The 21,972-nt window shown below is 33.8% G+C and overlaps 1 protein-coding gene across 6 annotated transcripts in view; it reads left to right on the top strand.

The window, feature by feature from the left end:
* The window catches only part of LOC136026415 (coiled-coil domain-containing protein CG32809-like), a 330,704-nt gene that overhangs the window by 24,401 nt on the left and 284,331 nt on the right, over window positions 1-21,972 (top strand). For all 6 annotated transcript variants that reach the window (XR_010617288.1, XM_065702997.1, XM_065703006.1 and 3 more), the window contains exon 2: window positions 8,910-8,968. Coding sequence is in view for 5 of the 6 variants with exons in the window: in XM_065702997.1 (XP_065559069.1) it covers window positions 8,957-8,968 (12 nt within the window). In the remaining variant the exon portion in view is untranslated. The remainder of the gene's footprint in view (window positions 1-8,909; window positions 8,969-21,972) is intronic.

Below are 21,972 nucleotides of genomic sequence, written 5' to 3'. Positions count from 1 at the left end.
GACATGAAAGTTCAGTTAAAAAAAGAAAAAAAGAGGACACTGTCCCGGATTTCTATTTAAAAAAATATTCTTTGATATCATTGGCCTATTTTTTGGTTATTCTGTTTCATTACATACCTTTTTTTTATGAGAGACAAAAATCTCAGAGATTTTCAAAGAAGGGGGGTAGCCCCCAACAAATCATAGATATTTTCTAACGTTTTTCACTTCTTGTTACAAATAACTAAATTATTGCTTTTATTATACCCTCTTCCGTTAAAAAGACCTGTGTATGTGCCTGAAAGACCCCCTACCTTTAAAAAGTGATTAGCTAAAAGACCATATTAAGCTTGAATTATAGGAATTTTATTTCGCGCGATTATCGTATTTTATTCAAAAACTTGTTATTACTACTACTACTACTAACAGCTCACTGCCGCACCAAGCCACCCAAGGCCAGTAAAGCTACGCATTGTCCTTCTCCATTCCAATCTATTTAAAGCCTCCCTCTTTAAATTCTCCCAAGAAGTTCCAGATTCCATTAAATCATTCCCTATGACCTCCTTCCACCCAACTCGGAGATGACCTGCTTTTTGTTTGGCCCTAGATTGATGGCCGAAAAGAACAATCTTATTGGTTCTTCTGTGTGAAACTTTATACCACAAAAAAGAGCGACTGCTTTTTTGACTCACAACATTTTTTGCAAGTACGCCTTCTGTTGCTCTGGATTTCGTGACGTTTCAGTCATCGACGAACTCTCTTTCTTTTAAATGATTAAATAAAAAAACTAATTTTTTTAGCTGAAAGTAAGGAGCGACATTAAAACTTAAAATGAACAGAAATTACTCCGTATATAAAATGGTTTGTCCCCTCCGCAATGCCTCGCTCTTTACGCTAAAGCTTTTAATTGTTTTAAAAAGCAGAATTGTGGCAAAGAGTCAAGTTTTTAATTGTTTTAAAACGTAGAGTTGTGACAAACAATCAAACTTTAGCGCAAAGAGCGAGGGATTGCGGAGGGGACAAACCATTTTATATACGGAGTAATTTCTGTTCGTTTTAAGTTTTAATGTCGCTCCTTTCTTTCAGCTAAAAAAATTAGTTTTTTTATTCAATTTCTGAACGTTTTGAATTAATGCATGTTTGGTTTTGGCTCTCCGCACATAAATTATTAAAATGAAATTTGTATATTAAATCTTTTTTGGCTAAATGGCTTTCTCTTAGTTTTGATCAGACGATTTTGAGAAATAAGGGGTGGAGAAGGAGGCCTAGTTGCCCTCCAATTTTTCGGTTGCTTAAAAAGGCAACTAGAACTTTTAATTTTTAACGAACGGTTTTATTAGTAAAAATTATACTTAACTTATAAATTAGCAACTTACGTAACAAACTTTCATAATCTTATATTTTTATTATGTATACAAGGGGGTTTGTATTCTCGTTAATACCTCTCTATTTACACTAAATCTTAAGTTAAAGAAACCCCTGAATCAGAAAGGCCGTAGAATAAATAGTTGAAATTACTAAAAATACTTTAGCATAAAGAGCGAGGTATTTATCTCCTTCTAAATACTTCGCTCTTTATGCTAAAGTATTTTTAGAACCCCTCATATGCGTTATATTCTCTGTTCGTTTTAAGTTTCAATGCTACTCCTTCCTTTCATTTGAAAAAACGTTTTCATGTTTATTTTTCATTGTTTTCTTATAGTAATGCTAGAAAATCAGGCGCCCTTTTCCTTGAATTTTTCTTCCCCCATAACAGATTCCTCCAAAGAAAGATCCTCTAACATAGCCCCCTCCCCTCTGCCCCACCCCAAACAAAATAAAATCCCCCTGAAAACGTCTGTACACTTCCCAATAACCATTACTATATGTAAACACTGGTCAAAGTTTGTAACTTGCAGCCCCTCCCCCAGGGATTTTGGGGGAGTAAATCATCCCCAAATACATAGTTATTATGGTTTTCGACTATGCTGAACAAAATGGCTATCTCAAAATTTGATCCGTTCATATTGGGAAAAAATGAGCGTGGGAGGGGGCCTAGATACCCTTCAATTTTTTTGGTCACTTAAAAAGGGCACTAGAACTTTTCGTTTTTGTTAGAATTAGCACCTTTTGCAACATTCTAGGACCACTTGGTTGATACAATGACCCCTGAAAAAAACAACAGCAAAAAACAACAAATAAACACGCACCCGTGATTTGCCTTCCGCAAAAAATACAAAATTCCACATTTTGTAGATAGGAGCTTGAAACTTCTACAGTAAGGTTCTCTGATACGTTGAATCTGATGGTGTGATTTTCGTTAAGATTATATGACTTTTAGGGGGTGTTTCCCCCTATTTTCTTAAATAAGGCAAATTTTCTCAGGCTCGTAACTTTTGATGGGTAAGACTAAACTTGATGAAACTTATATATTTAAAATCAGCATTAAAATGCGATTCTTTTGGTGCGGCTATTGATATCAAAATTCTATTTTTAGAGTTTTGGTTACTATTTAGCCGGGTCGCTCCTTAGTACAGTTCGTTACCACGAACTGTTTGAAAGGAGGAACTGGAATTCTTTTTTCATTAAAACAATAACTGGAAAATGATGCTTCCAACTATGTAAATATTTTTAATCGGCATTTTCTGTTCTCAGGGAAATCGTTAGGAACAAAAATAACCAAAATGCAACCAATAAAAGAACAGTCGAGACTATAGAAACAGCAATAATTTGCGCGCTAGCGAAAGATTAACATCATGGTAACAATAAATATTCACTAATAAGAAATAAGAATAGTATCGTCACTAACAGTAACAACAGCGTAAGTGCTGCTTGTAGTTATTACCAAAGAATAGTGATGACAGTTAAGGCTATGGAAAGAAAAGAACCAGATGTGACGCTTATGGTGGTTACCAATTTTGGGATCAACAATTTTGTAAAATCGCAATTGTATATAATAACCGACGGTCACTTACTTTCTCCCTCCAGATACAAGTCCAAGGAGCACCACTTGTTGCGCCAAGCATGTCGGAGTTACACCGCACAGTTTCTCTTAGTGCAATGCATGGAAAACACACCGCCACGCATGGCACACTTTCGTCACGTGTGGCGCGTTCTAGCTAGTTTACACACTTTTTGAAAGCGCGTCAACTCCCGCTATAGTAAAGTTGGTTGAACATGACTTCAATAACAGAGTATACGTTGCGAGAGATAAGAAAAGATTGAGAGAGTGTCTAAAAGGCCATTTAAACATTTGGAGAGTTGCTGGAACACAGACAGATTATGAATATTCTCCTTGTTACGACTATACATATTTCAGCGGTGTTAAGCCTTATATCTCTTACGCAACCGTTGTGAAGGCCATTATTTCTTTTCTAGTCCGTGCGAAAATCTTTCAAATACTTCAAATAGAGGCTGAAAGCTGAACAAAGGATCGAACACAAGAATATATTTCCCTTGTGAAGACCATCACTATATCAAAGGTGTTTGACCTTTTATGTAACGGCTTTCTGAAAATTTTGAAAATTGCGTTCTCATGTCGATAGGCCAAAGGGATCCTATTATAGAATAAAAAAAATTAGGTTGGAGGCAAGGACCTTGCAAGAAACAGGACCCAAATATGGTCAACTTTTTTTTATTCCTTGATAAACTTAATTTCTAAGATCGTTCCCTGGCACATTGGGACCTCACATTATTGTGAAGGAGGAGGTGACGTTAGATGACCTTTGCCGAAAAAGTATTTATTCCTGATGAGTTTGCAAATTGCATGTGCTAATCTGTGGGCCAAGGCAACCCTAATATACAAACGAATTAAGGTAGAGGGCGCAGGCCCCCAAAATCGAAGCCTAAAACAGGGTCAGAACACTTTTTTTCGAACAGCTTGAAAGTTACGTTCGTAAACTCCTCGGCTAAGATGAATCTATTGTAAAAAAAATTATTTGGTATTGGTGGCACGCGCCTCATGGCGGGTCAAAAATTTTTATGACTGGCTTTAAATTTAGATAAGTCTTTATATAAATGGCCTACTCATTCATTTGTTGAGACGCAGTAGAAGATATCAAACAGTTGGTGGTAACGAACTGTAAGTAAGGAGTGACGCGGCTTAATAGTGACCAAAACTCTAAAAATAGAGTTTTGATAACGATAGATACATAAAAGGACCGAATTTTTATGCTGATTTGAAATCTAAAAAGTTCCTTAAATTTAATATTACCCATTAAAATTCACGAGCCTGAGAAAATTTGCCCAATTTTTGGAAAAGGATGAAACAGCCCCAAAACGTGATGTGATCTTAACGAAAGTTATACCATCAGCATATTAGAAAGCACTACTGTAGAGATTTCAAGCTACTTTAAATATAAATGCGGAATTTTGCATTTTATACCAGAAAAAAGATCACGATGCGTATTTGTTTGCTGGACTGTTGTTTTCTTGGTTTGTTTTCCCCAGGGGGTATCATATTGAACCAGTTATCCTAGAAGATTGAAAAAGGGCTGATTTTATCGAAAATAAAAAAGTTCTAGCGTCCTTTTTAAGCGACCAAAAGTACTGGAGGGCAGCTAGACTTCCCACGCTCCTTATTTTCCCAAAGTCGTCCAATCAAAATTTCGAGATACCTATTTTGGTCAACATAGTTTTTTTGTGGGGGGGGGGGAATTCTCTGTTTAGAGGTTTTTTTCAACATTGACAATTTTTTTGTGGGAAGGATGTTTCCGGGTGGGAGCTTTCCAGAGGAAATTTATCCCTGGCGGTATTTGCCAGAATTCCTATATAAAATTATTTTTATTTGTCTTATCATGATATCATGATATCTTAATAAGGATCGTGATATTATGTAGTTTTATTGTGTAATGAATTATTTATGTCAGTTTTTTTCTTCGGTACACAGTTTCATCCTCTTACGTCGTACAGAATATACTTGTTGTTTATTTCATTTTATCTTTTTTTTCGTCTTTTTGTTAGTATCAAACCCTCGCAAGGACGCTTTTGGTGTGCTACCGATTGATTTTGTCTCTGATTGTTTTTTTTGTAAATCATTATTATTACTACTACTACTACTGCTTTCTTTGTCTCTTCCGACCAAATTTAACATGTGGATATATTCAGGAAAAAACTTTCAATGGGGCTGGAATCGTATGGAGGATTTTTCCATTGGAAAGGAACGGAAAGAACTTTCCGTGAGAGCATATTTCCACCGGGGTTGGAGTTATTTGCGGGGAAAATTTTCCACGGAAAGAGATTTCCGGTATGATTTGATAACCGATCGGAAATTAAAGTCTTTTCATATGACATTAGGCTAAGGATAATTTATTAGACGGAATCATCCGTGAAAAGTTTTACTGGGGGATTTTTAGCGAGGATGAAATTATCCAGGGTACATTTTCCAAGTGGGTGAGTGGGGGTGTCTCACGAGGATGGAGCTTTATTTTGAGGAATTTTCTGTTGAGGAAGGAATTTTCCATGGAGGGAAGCTTGAATAACCAGCATTATTTTAAAAGAGATCAAAAATTAAATAAATAAAACAAGTTTTTTCAACTGTAAGTAAGGATTGACATTAAAACCCAAAACGAACAGAAATATTCCATATACTAGGGGGGCTGTCCCCTCCTTGATATCTCGCTCTTTACGCTACAGTTGATTTCTTGTCCCGATTCTTTAGAACAACCCCTGAAACACAGGGGCTGTTTAATTATAATAAGAAGCATTTTCGAAAGTACAAAAGAACCTTAACACGAAGAGCGTGGGATTGAGAAGGAGGAGACCCCACTAATATACGCAATAATTTTTGTTAGTTTTAATGTTGCTTCTTACTTTCAGTTGAAAAAACTTTGATGTTTTATTTGATAACAAAACAGAGAGTTAAAAGATATTAACAAAAAAAGTAATAGATTAAGATACGGCTATGTTCAACGGTGTCCACAGAAGGGAGACCGGTATGGCTTCAGGCCTATAAAAGATTACGATTATGCATATTTTTAAGCCAAACGATTGGAAATCCTCCTTCCTATTCATATACATTTTAAAGTAATAAAATGTTATGGCTTTGTCATTTTGCCTCTATATTCATATTTTAACTAAAATTTGGATTGCAAACACAACTTTTTATTCCTAGAAAAAAGCTAAGAAAAGCTCAAAAAAACATTGCAGAAGAATATTCAAGCATTCTTAGAATTATCATGTAATAAAATTATGCCAGTTAAAAAAAGAACTAGAAATTAATTAAATGGTAGCTATACTTCAGAAGCTGTATTATTGAAAAGGGTAGACAGAGAAGGGTAACTTACCGCTGCCTATATAAAGAAAACTTACAAAAGGGTGACATGAAAACAAAATAAACAAAGATTAAATGAATAATTTAAATTTTGTTTGATTACCATACATATAAAAGATTGACTACTGTCAAACCCGAAATTAACAAAGTTAGTAAAAATTTAAGTGGGGCTATTGTCCCTTTAGACCGCCCATTGGCTAGACTGTCATTTATACTTAGCTGAAAATAAAAAAGAATTGAAATAGATTTTCTTTAAACTGTATATCATTGAAAAAGCAAAAATGTTCGAACTTCCTGAAATTCTTTCTTTTATGTATCATTTTATTTTGAATAATTGTCAAACAGTTCCATTAGTCTGGGAACCTGTAAATTCTCATCAATAATTGCTCAATGTTAAGTCCGCTCAATTCAAGTTTATAGAAAATCGACTGGCGAATCATTTAATAATTAGCTGATCCATCATTTAATAATTAGCTGATCCAAAATATGGCTTCAAAAAACTGAATAGATGGCTTCAAAATTACCATCACTGTTTTGATAAGTGTTATTTAAGCATGAAATTCACATATTTTAGCATTATATGAATGAAATAAAAAAAATTGACACAAACTCTCTTTTTAAAACAGTTTTAATTGTATTAAACGTAATAAGTTTAACTACTTTAAGGATTATATCTTGTCTCTCCTATAACCTTGAATAGTATTGAGAGTCTTTTCTCTTTTTGTTAATCTTTCAACAAACAAAAAATACACTGTTTGAAAAATATATCGTTTTCAATATAGGGAAAACTTAGATATCCTTTTTGAGGTTTCTAAGGGGCAGCAGCCTCATCTTTGTTAGTGGCAGAACGTATTTCTAGAAATTGTATCTAATTGTATTTTAATTTTTCTGTGACTTTTGCTGAAACAACAAAGATTAAAAACATATGCTTTTCAGTAAAGAACAAATGACACTCTAGCTAGCCTTTAGATTGTCCAAAAGGATAATAGCCCCACTTTTTTCTTCTCTTAAATTCTATTTTTTTAGTTCAGTGGATTATTAATTAGTTCAGTGGATTATTAATTTGAATTGGTGCTTGTTTTTTGGCTTTATTTTTGATTTATAGTAGTTTCTATTGATTTAAAATTTCAAGTATTATATGAATTTGTTTCTGATCGTTTTAGGGTTTAATATCGCTCTTTTCTTTTCTTTGTGAAATTTTCTGCGAATTTTTCTTAAATGAATGTAAATAAAAAGATGAGGATACTATCAAGCTTTTTTCCATCATTAAATCTTAGAAACACGTGTATCTTCTTTGGATTAGTGACCTTAGGAATAACAATGAATCTTCCTATCAAGTTCTCAGTTCCTAACAATGGTTTTTTTCTAGAAAAATGTACTGGAAATAACTCAACCTGTCATAATTAAGCAGAAACAAAAATTTCCTCTGCGTGCTTGAAGTCTCAGATGGATTCTAGAATCAACGTTCCACAGCAAATCGTGTTTAATACCTATCTAGTTACAAAGTATACCAAGCGCTCCTAAATAATGTTATTTTTGGGGTAAATTCAACAATGATAAGAATATATATCTAAAGTTAATTTAAAAAATGTTTTAATCAAATGATTCTGCAGAAAAATTTATATTTCTCTGTTCTGATAAAGGCTATCGAGAGAGCGACTTCGAGAGAACTACCTGTATTTACGTCTGTAGAAGAAGGTTGAGCTATGCAAACAAAACTTTCGGGAAACTAATGAAATATCAGTCTTGACACTGCAGTCTGCAGCTATAGTTTCCGATGATCTTGCAAACAACAAACATGGGTACTAAGCTGTTATTTCAGGCTTGAAGGCCATGCATTGCTATATGTGTGCCAGGTTGTGGGCCTGCACTTATTCCAAAGACCAATTTCGACCTGAAGACTTTTAGGCTGTTGTATAGATGAGAAACTAGATTTTTATTTTCTTATAGATTTAAATTCAGAAAACTTGAACGACTTTTTAAGTCTGTAGTTAAGGTCAGTTGCTCCATGTCATAATACCGTACTGAGATAGCAGTGGCTGTTACTGTCTATTTTAGAGCATTTTCAGCAGTTGTCTATCTTACTCTTGTTCAATATAGTCAATATTGCGTTTCTCTTTCTGCACATTTCAGCTTTCTATGGTTGTTTGACATTCTGAGAAATTCTTGGGGAATAACTATCGCCAACTAACATAAACGTTACATTTTGCAAGCCAGACTCGACGGAGCTGAGAAATTCGAATTTTGTGACCGCATGTATAAGAGGGCCCCAGGAGTTGAATCATGCTTGCGGCCATTAGTTTAGGTACCCTTGCACAAGACTAAGGTTCTGTGTATTCGAGTTAAGGTTATGTGTATGTCCGCAAAATTTCAGCTTTCTCCATCTCATAAATTACTTTCATACTACTTTAAATACTGCTTTCTCCACCTCATAAAAAATGAGGTGAAGCTGAAAATTTTAAAATTTTGGTGATTTTTTGAAAGGAATCATAATTCCTGCAAGGTTTTGCAAAAACCTGTGTAAAAATGATAGTTGAGTTGGGACTTAAAGCGATAAGCGACTCTAAAAGAATTGGAAAAAATTCAGGAAAATGTCCAAAAGTCAAAATATAAAGTATTTTAAAGTACTTAGTGGTAGATAATTTGAAAGCATGTGTAATCAATCCATTTTTTCTTATAGATATTTTGTGTGCCACAGAAGGTTGAACAAGTCTCGATGGCCTAGTTATGCATATGCAGGTAAGCAAAGTTGTGTCATTCAAAACCTGCCCTTCTAAAAAATAGATTTGGGATGTAGCCACCATAGTTTGCCTATGCAATACTTAAGATATAAAATATATACTTTTGATAGTATTTCCTTTTTTAAGTCAGGGTAGTCAATATATTGCAACATATTGTTTTAAATTCACCAAATATAGCTGAGCTTAGAATATTCAAGAAATTTCGATAGGTGGAGGGAAACTGACCCAGCTTGAAACTGTATAAATATATATCTAGATATTCCAATTTTATTATTTCTACAATTTTTTTTATATTTCATTACATATAACAATTTTTGGATTAAAAAAAAACTAACCTGATATGCGTTTGCCAAAGTTCATGTTTAAAAACCTATAGTTCTAATTCATTAAGTAGACCATTTACAGTTCTTTTTCTGAAGATCAAAGCTCATGGCAAGGGTCCTACACTGGTATTTTAGAAAAAAATTTACCAGTCAGACAAGAATATGGTAAGAATCTTACCAGATGAATTTTAACCAGGTTAATTTGGGTTTGAATCTTACCCATGGTGGGTGTGGTGCAACACACTCAAACCAACATTACTAAAGGATTGCCATAAATAGGCTATGTCAAATGATTCTGGCATTTTTACGCAAAAAAAGAAAGTGTTGTTCAAGGTTTTTGTCATGATTACCTTTCAGGAAAGTGTCCACCCACTTCAGTGGCCAGAGGTTAATTTGATAAATTAATAATTTTGGAGGGATGTGTGATAGGGAAGTCTGAAGCCACTAAGTCCTCCTATTCTTTTACCGCTTGTCTTGCTGAAGCTTTTATTACGGTAAGGTGTTGCAATATCCGTCTTCCCATGTCATTTGACTGGTATATTAACTATTAGACAAGCTAATGGAATCCCGGTGGTGTAGGGAAGCTTTTACATGGAAATAATCTTAAACAAGAAAGGGAAGGAATTCCCTGGAACACATTAATGTTTATATTCTTTGAAGATAGACTGCATTGACAAGACTTGCGCGCTACAAAGAGCACACTGCCTCTTTCAAACAGTTCGTGGTAACGAACTGTAGTAAGGAGCGACCCGGCTCAATAGTAACCAAAACTCTAAAAAATGGAATTTTTATATCAATAGCTACATCAAAAGAATCGCATTTTAATGCTGATTTTAAATATATAAGTTTTATCAAGTTTAGTCTTACCCATCAAAAGTTACGAGCCTGAGAAAATTTGCCCTATTTAGGAAAATAGGGGGAAACACCCCCTAAAAGTCGTAGGATCTTAGCGATCCTACGATTCAGCTTATCAGAGAACCCTATTGTAGAAGTTTCAAGCTCCTATCTACAAAAATGTGGAATTTTGTATTTTTTGCCAGTAGACTAATCACGGGTGCGTGTTTATTTGTTTGTTTGTTTTTTTTTTGTTTTTTTTCTTTTCCCCAGGGGTCATCGTATCGACCAAGTGGTCCTAGAATGTCGCAAGAGGGCTCATTCTAACGGAAATGAAAAGTTCTAGTGCCCTTTTTAAGTGACCAAAAAAATTGGAGGATATCTAGGCCCCCTCCCACGCTCATTTTTTTCCCAAAGTCAACGAATAAAAATTTTGAGATAGCCATTTTGTTCAACATAGTCAAAAACCATAATAACTATGTCTTTGGGGATGACTTACTCCCCCACAATCCCTGGGGGAGGGGCTGCAAGTTACAAACTTTGACCAGTGTTTACATATAGTAATGGTTATTGGGAAGTGTACAGACGTTTTCGGGGGGATTTTATTTTGTTTGGGGGTGGGGCAGAGGGAGGTTGCTATGTTGGAGGATCTTTCCTTGGAGGAATCTGTCATGGGGGAAGAAAAATTCAATGAAAAGGGCGCAGGATTCTCTAGCATTACTATAAGAAAACAATGAAAAATAAACATGAAAACGTTTTTTCAAATGAAAGGAAGAAGTATCATTGAAACTTAAAACGAACAGAGATTGTTACGCATATGAGGGGTACTAAAAATACTTTATCATAAAGAGCGAGGTATTTAGGAGGAGATAAATACCTCGCTCTTTATGCTAAAGTATTTTTAGTAATTTCAACTATTTATTCTACGGCCTTTCTGATTCAGGGGTCATTCTTAAAGAATTGGGACAAAACTTACGATTTAGTGTAAAGAACGAGGTATTAACAAGGGTACAAACCCCCTCATATGCATAATAATAATTAAAGAATATAAAAGTTTGTTACGTAAGTTAATTCTAAAGTTACGTATATTTTTTGCTAATAAAAAAAATTCGTTAAAATTAAAATTAATAGTTGCCTTTTTATATAACCGAAAAATTGCATGGCAACTAGGCCTCCTTCCCCATCCCATATTTCTCAAAATCGTATGATCAAAACTAAGAGAAAGCCATTTAGCCAAAAAAGGAATTAATATGCAAATTTCATTTGAATAGTTTACGTGTGGAGAGTCAAAATCAAACATGCATTAATTCAAAAACGTTCAGAAATTACATAAAAAAAAACTAGTTTTTTTTTATCTGAAAGTAAGAAGTGACATTAAAACTTAAAACGAACAGAAATTACTCCGTATATGAAATGGATTGTTCCCTCCGCAATCCCTCGCTCTTTACGCTAAAGTTTGACTCTTTGCCACAAATCTGCTTTTTAAAACAATTAAAAGCTTTAGCGTAAAGAGCGAGGGATTGCGGAGGGAACAATCCATTTCATATACGGAGTAATTTCTGTTCGTTTTAAGTGTTAATGTCGCTCCTTACTTTCAGATAAAAAAAACTAGTTTTTTTTATGTAATACTGCACAAGAGCAAACTAATTTCTTAAGTGTGAACTTTTCAAACTAACACAGTGGTAGCACATGAATTATTAGTGAACATGTTCGAAGATTAGCCAATATATGTACTCGCTGCAACATAAAAAAAAATCAAAAAATGTTTTTTAAAATATTTACAAGGATTCCTTATTTTTTTAAACTATTTTATAACAAATACTCTCCTGCTTTGAGATTTTTTTTCAGCTATGATCAGTTTTTGATTCAAAAAGGAAAAAAGAGTTCAAAAAGAAGTAGAGTAAACGGCTTATATATAAGGTTTTTATGGAAGGGATGATCTTATAAACTTCTGAGGGGGCTCATTCGATTGTAAACCGGAATTTGTAGTGCCGTTTTTCAGAGTCAAAAGTGATCTGAAGGAAACTAGCCCCCCCCAATACTCTTTTTTCCTCAAATGTGGGCTACCTGATCAGAATTCTGAGATAGCCATTTTGATTTATTTAGTTTAAAGATCAAGTAACAAGAAGTCAAGGGTCAACGGAACCCCCCAGAACCAAAGGGAAGCGTTGTAAGTAATGCCCTGGGGTCAGATAAGATTTTAAGTAAGGGGTGGTTGTATATACATCAGAGGTGGCTCATTTGGTTGGAAATTGAAAGTTCTAGTTACTTTTTTAAGAGTAGTCACAAGTGAAAGAAGGGCATCTACCCCCTCCTCCTTCACTTCTTTTCCCCAAACACAGTCAATAAAAATTTAGAAATAGCCATTTTGTTTGAAGTAGTTCAACAATCAGATAAAAAAACTTCGGGTCAACACAATCTCCCCCCCCCAGAGCCCAGGGAAGGCTTTTAACTTATGCCAGGGGGTATATACAGTTTAAACTCTGGATGGGTTCAAATGACTAAAATTTGAAAGTTCTATTTTCCTTTTTGAGAGTCAAAAGTAATGTGATGACAACTAGCCCCCCCCCAGCCCACCGTCTTTCCCCTCAATAAGTCCAATATAATTTTTGAAATTTTCCTCTTGTCTAAAATAGACCAAAGATCATATAATAAAAACTCCTGGTTTACACCCCCCCCCAAAACTCGGGGGCAAGGTTTGTAAATTATGCCCGGGGGATATAAGGTTCTTATGTAAGGAATTATTGTATAAACTTCAGACGGGACTCTTTCTATTGAAATTGAAAGTTCTAGTTCCCTTTTTAAGAATCACAAGCGACTGGAGGGTAACTAGTCCTCCTGCTCTCTTTACCACAAATCCATTCGATCAAATTTTTGAGATAGCCATTTTGTTGAAATAACTCAAAATTTCATACAACAAAACTCTAGGGTCAAAACAACCCCAGAGCCCGGGGGCAGGCGTTGTATGTTATGCCCTTGGGCATATAAGGTTCTTAAGCAAGGGCTTTACAAATAGTTTAAAGATCAGATAAGCCTAACCCCCGCCCAACTCAAAAAGCTTATTAACGATATTTAATCCAAAACTAAAGGAAGCTGACCCCTTAACATCTCTGTATGGTCCTACCCCCTCCTAAAAAACTTGCTAAAGACAGTCTATTCCAAAAATTATGGCAGCTCAACCATGGCCCTCTATGGCCGAACCCCATACCAAAAAAACAACTTATAAACAATATTTTATTCCAAATCTTATGGGAGTTGCCCTTGACTATCCATGGCCTGATACAAATCCCTCCCCTAAAAATATTATCAATGAAAAATCATGGGAGCATGGGGGAAGTCTGGGGATTTCCCCAAAAATCTTGCAAAAACAGAGCAGCAAAAACGCTTTGGCCCAGAAGTGTCAAAGCCTTAAATCTGGCCTTGAGTAAATTAAAAACCTGATCTGGTAACCTTTCAGAAAGTACTATAATTGTATAACGAAAAGAGAAATCATCAATGCAACAGCACAAACACATTAAAAAAAAAAGGAAAAAAAGAAAAAAAAGGAGATAGAAGGACAAAGGGAAAACTGTTTTCCTAAATTAGTGATTAATATAGACCAGCACTTGAATGAGGCCTTAACCCTACTCATCCATACAACCACATAGGTCAAACAGCATAGCCATACACAATCAACCATAAAGGATAATCCATGGACAGGCAGTCATGTCGTCAATAAGTATAAGTCGTCATTTACCAAACAATAAAAACAATAAAGACAAATAATTCAGAGGCAACAACCCAACCCAAAGGCTCATCAGGAGAATACACTTGCCTATAGGGTTTCGGCACTTTAAATTCTCTACCCAGTCAAGTGTTGTGCCTACCACAGAATATCCATGGCATCCCCGTGTCAGGTATCACCCCCAAAATACATGCCTATGAAAAAAAAAACAACCAGCAAATGTAGAACAACCAAGTAACAAATTTTACCAAATCACAAATATTAACACTTGGCAAAAAACCTGAATGATCTAAGCAATTATAGAATTCATCTTTACCGTGTGGCTATTTTTTAAAATAATCCACTCTATTAGAAACACAATTCAAAATAAATGGCGCTGCATCATCTTTTCGCGAACCTCCGAAATTAGCCGAAAATTTCCTTAAGTATTTCCAGATAATTCTTTTGGTATTTATTGAAAAGTTTGTTATAATGATAACTACATTTTTTAAATTGCCAAGTTAACTTATTTGCAGTAAAACCTCTTAATATCAATTTTTGGCTTAAGATTTTACATCTATTTTTAAAATCAATATAATTACTACAAATCCTTGCATAACGAAATAACTGTGAGAAAAACGCCGAATATGTGATATTTGAGTGTATATTACTTTCAGGGAATGGGAAACTAACACCTCAAAATCAAAATCAGCCGTTTTATTATACATTTTAAAACTTAATTTATTATTATCAGAAATATTAATATTTAAATCTAAGAAATGATCTTCATGGCCAGGGCCATGACTAGGTTCAAGAGTAAGCTCTGATGGATATATATTTTTTGAATATCAATGAAATCCTTACAATTTAAGACAAAAATATCATCTAAATATCTTTTATTATTTGACAAAACATGTTTTAAATTATTTGGATTATTCTTATCCATCACATATTTATATTCTAGTTGACTTAAAAACAAGTCAGCTATAAATGGACTGGCATTCCCCCCATGGGAATTCCCACGATTTGCTTGTACAAATCACCACCAAATCTTATATAAGTATTGTATAAAACAAATTCTAATAACTCAAAAGTCATATCCAAGCTGTAACATCTCAAGTTAACTGTAGTCTTAAAGCAATTTGTCCATATAGCTTTTTTATTATAAGTGTCTATTTTAAAGAACCTTTTACTAGATAAGAGGAAAGATTTCTTGATAACAGTTTTTGAATTATCTAACACTACATTAAGTGATAATTAGTATACATTGTCGCAAAATCGAAAGACTCAATTCTTTTAGCTGAAACCATTGTTAAAGAATCTATCACCTGCAGTGAATTATTAACACTCCAATATGGATTAAAATTCGAAAAATATTTAATACCAGAACAATAGGTTTTAAGTTTATTTATAATTTCCTTTAAAATTAAAGAGAGGTCAGTAGCAGCAATGCGGGTTGGACATTTAGCTGCTCCAGCAATAAACCGTGGTTTAGGGAGATTCTTATGAAATTTTACAGTCCAATATAGGAAAGGGAACTTTTTATCATGGTCATTTATTTTAATGTTAAAATTTTTAAAAAGTATTTCTTCGGTATTTTCAATTAAAGTCTCATCCTCTAAATTTACCTTTTCGTAAACATTAGTTGTGTATAACTCCCTTCTTAAGATATCACAATACAACTTCTGACAAATTATGGCAAAATTATTATTAGCTTTATCAACTGGCACAATTACAAATTCATTCTGTAGATTAGCAATTGCTTGTTTAATCTTAGCATTATAAAATAATGATTTAGTGTTATTATTTTTTAAGTTAGAATATATTTTATTTCGTATTCTACTAATAATTAAATTCTTCCAACTTTGAAAACTCTCTTTATTTTTATTCTCTTTCTTACACCACTTATCAATAAATAAAGCAAAATCATTTTCCAAGCCATCAAGAACACTCGATGGTTTCAGATGACGAGAAAGACGAAAATTAGCCCCTTTATTCATTATAATTTGAAGATTATCATGCTTTATTATTGACAAGTCCCCTGTTATAACATGTTTGTAAGTGGGATTTACAAATGGGCCAAGTTGCTTAGAGTTACAAATCGGTTTCCAATTTATATCACTATCTAATCTTTTAAGTATTAAATTATAATTAAAAATTATTTGCCCAATAGTTTTTGAAAATTTATAAGTTAAAACTGGACCATCATTATAATTCAAATTACTAGGAAGGGCCTGTTTCACGTCCAGCTGATTTAAAATTTCCGTAAATTAATATATTCAATCTGCTTACAAGTAAAATTAATAGGTAAATATAATCTGTTATCCTTATTACCAATCTTATCAAACTTTTTCTTTTTTGAAATAAATTTCGTTTTAGTTAGAATGCAAATTGTATCACATATTACTTTAAAATTATATTCAAGAGCTGTATTATTCTTAACAATCTAGAAAAGTTTGATTAAATTGTTTTTGGATAAATTGTTTAGACATTTTATTACAGAAATCATACCCCTAGATTCAAGTAGCTGGCATAGATCTATAGAAAGCATATGTAAATCTAATTCATTTTTTCTATTATTTTTCCTATGTCCTCTCGATCGTTTTTTACGTTTAGTAGGACAAGTAAAAGAAGGATGGTCCATAAAACCATCAATACATTTAACAACAACCTGAGACATGTCACCATATTTTGCTACACGATCATCTAGCCCAAAAGGATAAGCTGTACCAGGAGTATGGATCCAGAAATCCTCCTGTTTACGTAGTCTATTATTCTTCTCTTCTTTATTTAAATTTTCTAACTCTAAATTTACTAAAATTGTGTCAGTTATATCTGATATGAAACATGTACCATTATTACAATGTTGAACTAGATAGTTATTAGTCTTTTCATTATTAACTGTTGTCTTGTGTCCAGAAAATCTTTTATATATATTATTAGTTGTTTCCCCCACATATTATAGGCAGCATTTATTACATTCTAATGGGTAAATTACATCAGTTGTTCTACAATTAACATTACCACGTAACTTGCATGCAAAATTTTTATTATACAATGTACTCTTAACAGAAGTCCATGGGATTAAGTTTAATTTGATTAGTTCTTGCCAAGACTCTTAATTTATTTTGAGATTCAAAATTATTTTGAACAAGGGGGTTTCGGAAAACTTGAAACTTTGACTGTCAAAATCGAACAGAAATCAATTAAAAAAAAAACTTCTCGAAGAAGAAGTATTTTAAAGAAAAGCGAAGGCCATATTAAACTTATACGATTGGAAGAAATGGAAACCTGCAATAACTCAAATTCAAAAAGGACCAGAAATTACTATTAAAGAATAAATGAAACCCAGAACGAACAGAAATTGTATAAGCAATCATAGCAAAGATACATACACCAGGTACTAATTTAGCGTGTTCAGTTAGGGTGCCTTAAGAGATATATTCAATTTAAATTTCACTCGTTTTAAGACTTATTCATCATTTGTATTATTATCTGTTGTAAGTTCGTTTGCTATGATCGTTTATTTAATTTCTGTCCGTTTTCAGTTTTATTTATACTTCAATAGCGAATTATTTTTGTTCGTTTAAGCTTGATTTGCATATTCAGTTTAAGTTTTACCCGTTTTAAGACTTATTTATTCATTTATCTTAGTACTTGTTTTATGCTTTTTTGCCATGATTGCTTATGTAGATTCTGTTCGTTCTGGGTTTCATTTATTCTTTAATAGTAATTTCTGGGCGTGATACTGTATGTTTCTATTCCTTCCGATCTTAAGTTTGATATGCCCTTTACTTTTCTTTATAAAACTTTCTTTCGGAAAGTTTTTTTTTTTTAAATTAGTTTTTCAAAAAGACGAAGGGAATTCATGTGAGCCTTTCAGAGAATGTTGAGGGGGGTTTTGAGCGAAATCAAGACACGTTATGTGTATACGGGTCGTCAAAAGGACGTAACTCTTGAATGGCTAGGTAGATTAATTCGGAACTTTCAGAAAATGACAAAAAAGATGATCAAAAAGGGAAGATTTTCAGGAGTGTTGTTTGGGGGAGGCAGTTACCCTCCCCCCGATAATATACATAGAAAAAATATTTTATATCCAATTCCCCCTGACTATGCGGATAGGAACCCCTCTTTCCCCTCCACCCAATGAAACTGCTGGAGATTCATCCTTGAATATTTTTTGCTACTATGACAACTTCAATTACCACTACTACTACACCTACCACTGCTACTACTGCTACCACTGCTGCTACTACTAGTACCACACTACTCCATTTGTAATACTGATTGAAAATTTTAAGTGAATCAAAAGATGCTATGTGTATGCACATTGTCGGAAGACATTATCTCAAGAATTGATTTCGTTATTAAGTTGGAACATTCAGAAAGTACTAAAAGGGGAAAATCATCTGACTATAAGGCAATATATACAGGGGCGTAATTTGATATAGGGCAGGGGGCAATTGCCCTCTAGAAATTCAGTTTGCTCTTTACACCAAAGTTTTTTATTGTTTTAAAAAATAGAACTGTGAGAAAGAGTCAAACATTAGCGTAAAGAGCAAGGCGTTGATGAGGAGACAGCCTCTTTCACATACGGAATAATTTCTGTTCGTTTTAAGCTTTAATGTCGCTCTTTACTTTCAGTAGAAAAAACTTGTTTTCTTATTTAATTTCTGATCGTTATTTAAATAATAACAAGAAATTTGACCCTACCTCCACGGAGAAACCCTCTCGCCATGGAAATATCCTGGAGACAATTCAATCGTGAAATTTACCCCGGACCGGGACTTGATGCCGACAAGTATTCCATTTTAATTCAAAAATCAACGGACTCCGTCCGTCGATTTTAATTTATGTCCATTTTAATTTTTCTCGCTCAATTGGACTATCTGTTTTGGCTTTTTCTACAATTAGCCATGACTTGATGCCAACAGCTATTCCATTTAATTCAAATGGAATAGTTTCCATTAACCAACTCTTAACCACTCTGCGCGTAAAATTGAGACGGAAAAGAGAAAGTAACACAAATAAAATGAATTTTGTATAAACATGTTGGCAAATTCCCGCGGTGTATAATTTCTCCTGACAAGTTCACTCCCTAGAAACTTCCCTCCCCATGGAAAACTCCCCCGTGGAATAGCCTCCAGCAGAAAATATGTTCCCCTCACCCAAAAATGTATGCATTCATCCCAATAACTAATACTATGTATAAACAATTGGTAAATTTTATAACTTAAAGAACTTCCCCCTGGGGCTGTGGGGGGGGGTCAAGTTTTACCCAAAGGCATAGTTATTGAGCCTTTAAACTTTGATGAACAAGATGACTATTTAAAATTGATTGGACAATTTTTGGAAAAAAGTGGCAGGGGAGGTGGCCTATTTGCCCTCCAATTTTTTGGTCACTTAAAAAGGGCACTAGAACTTTTAATTTCCGTTTGAATAAGCTCTTTTCTGATATTCTAGGACTACTGGGTTGATACAATCACCCATGAAAAAAAAACAAATAAACCCGCATCTGTAATCTTTCTTACGGCAAAAAAATATAAAATTCCACATTTTTGCAGATAGGAGCTTGAAACCTATACAGTAGAGTTCTTTGATACGCTGAATCTGATGGTGTGATTTTTGTTAGGATCACTTGACTTTTAGGGAGTGTTTCCCCCTTTGGTAAGGAGGTTGGAGGGAGAGATTGGATTTCGGAAATTTTGAGAAGTAGGTGTTATTTAACTATAAATATTATTGGAAAGTTCGTCCGGGTAAGTATGAGGTATCGCGATGTTTTCTTAAATAATTAGTTTATTGCCTTTTCAGTCTATGTTTGTTGCTGTATTTTTTACACTTGTTTTGTGTATGTCACCATGGCCCAATTGGGATTTTCGTGTGAATAAATCTATCTATCGATCTATTTATCTATCATAAAGTTACAAAGTAAAACCTAAGTTTAACTTACTCAGTAGCTATACTCTCTTTTTTTAGAGAGGGCCAGTCTCTTTTTTCAAAGTCTTCGTCAAGTTAAAGCTAAATGTTCCTGATGGAACATTTAGGGTCAGTCTCATTTTTTTAGTCTTTGTCAAGTAAAAGCTAAATGTTCTTGAAAATCCCTTAATGTTCTTGATGGCAGAAGTCCATCGTTTTTCGGTCAGTTTTCCTTTGGAATTCTATTTCAATTGACATGTTTCTCCGCTACACTTTTCGAGAAATATTTTGGAATCTTCTTAACTTTTATGCTCCTTACCCTTAGTTGGTGTTTTTTTTTTCTAATTCTGAGCAGATCTTGCTAGTTGATTGTATATTTTCTTTTATTATTATATTTTACCGTATTCTAGTATAAATTATCTGTTATCTCTGGTTTTTTTTGTTTAGTCTATTGCTTATTGTGTCTTTTGTGTGCGGTTATTATACTGGTCCCATAAAAACTAAGCGTCCGGAACCTATCAACTCTTGGCAGTACATTTTAAAAATATTTTCAAGCATGAATCAGTATATTGGTTCTCATACCCCAAAATCCTGTGTGTTTTCAGGTAAAGGACAAAGGATGTCTAGCATACTTGGTGCCAAATTTTCTTCCCTTTCCTTTAAATATTTGTAAGAGTCTTATGCACATTAAAAAAAATACACAAGGTTTGGATAGGGATTCAGCGACCTTTTTTTTACTGGTTTGGGCTAAAGTTATTGCTATAAAAAATCCAGTCAATAGATATTGGGAAGCTTTTTTTTGGACTTTTTTTTTTGTAACCCAAGCATGCTGTTGAATTCGTACGTTTTTTATTCAACTTAAGTTTACTTCAAATTACTGCTTATTATATTAGAAATTTTCTTGCAGCAGAAATAAAGTTGAAGTATTTCTAAAGCACAGCTTAGATACCAATATACAGTTATTAAAACTCCTATCTTGCCCATGAGAAGCTTTTGGTACAGAGCTCTAAACTTGGCACCTCCTCCAAGCCCACGCTCCGACGCGTAGATCATGCCACAGCACCTTAGGCGGGAACGCAATTTTGTTTTGTTGCATACGTGGTGAAAATGCATGGAAGGCACAGATTAGATATCAATATGAAAAATGTCTCCAGCCGCTAGTATCGCTACCCCGCACTGTGTCCCAAAAATAAATCGAGTTTTCATAACTGTATATTGGTATCTAAGCTGTGTTCTAAAGTTGCTGAATGATAATCAGACAGTATTCTATGAACCATCCACCTGCAAATAGCAAAAACTTGATTGACATAAAAGTTGAATGAAATGTTCCCCCACGTTAATGTGGTTTGGGCTATTATGCATAAAAGAAGCCTTGAAGCATTTTTCTTACTTTCAATAAATACAGATTTCTTTCAGAATAGGGAAGTATTGTGCTGACTAAGTAAACTATCTGTATTACTCAAGTTTACGCATTAAGGCGGGTGAAAAAAAAATTAAACGGGTGGAAAATAAAAAATTAAAGAGGCAGAAAATAAAAAAATAAATGGGTAAAAAGAAAATAAACGAGTGGAAAATAAAAAATCAAATGGATGGAAAAAAAAAATGCAGTAAGCAATCCAAATTTATTTGTTTCGGCTGGAGAAAAATTTCATCAAGGCGGATAAAAACCAGTCTAGTGTATTTCAGGCTGTAATTATTATTAGTGATAAGGACAGACACTGGAAAAATCTGTATTTTGATACAAACATGTCTTAGAACTTTCTAAGAGCTCTTTCATTTTCCTACCCTATTAAGGTTATGTCTCTTTACCAAAGGAAAATGAATCAAGTCAATCGGCTTTAATGTTCTTTCTTTTATTTACTACTTGAAGCTGGAAGGAGAGTATGTTATGCAGGTCATTAGCTTCTCTCTGTCCTGGAGCATATTTTGGGATACAAGTAGGGAAGTGGATATAACTTTTCAGGAAAAATCTTTGCTTGGATCCATAATGATCAGCTGGTAAAAATAATTTTAGATTGTTTTGTAAAAGAATATACCAAAGAAATCTATGCAACAAAAATATGCTGGTCATTTTGACGGTTTAATTAGTAATTTAATTAGTTTTACTTAAATTATTATTTAACTTCAATTAGTTAAATAATTAGTTAAATTATTTGGCTAATGGTTTAATTAGTAATTTAAGTAACGGAATAATTAGTTTTTCGCTTTCAAACATAATAGATATAA

Source organism: Artemia franciscana, chromosome 1, assembly GCF_032884065.1.
Source record: "Artemia franciscana chromosome 1, ASM3288406v1, whole genome shotgun sequence".
NCBI lineage: Eukaryota > Metazoa > Arthropoda > Branchiopoda > Anostraca > Artemiidae > Artemia > Artemia franciscana.
The sequence above is the reverse complement of the archived record's forward strand: the minus strand, read 5'-3'. Positions and strand labels throughout refer to the sequence as shown.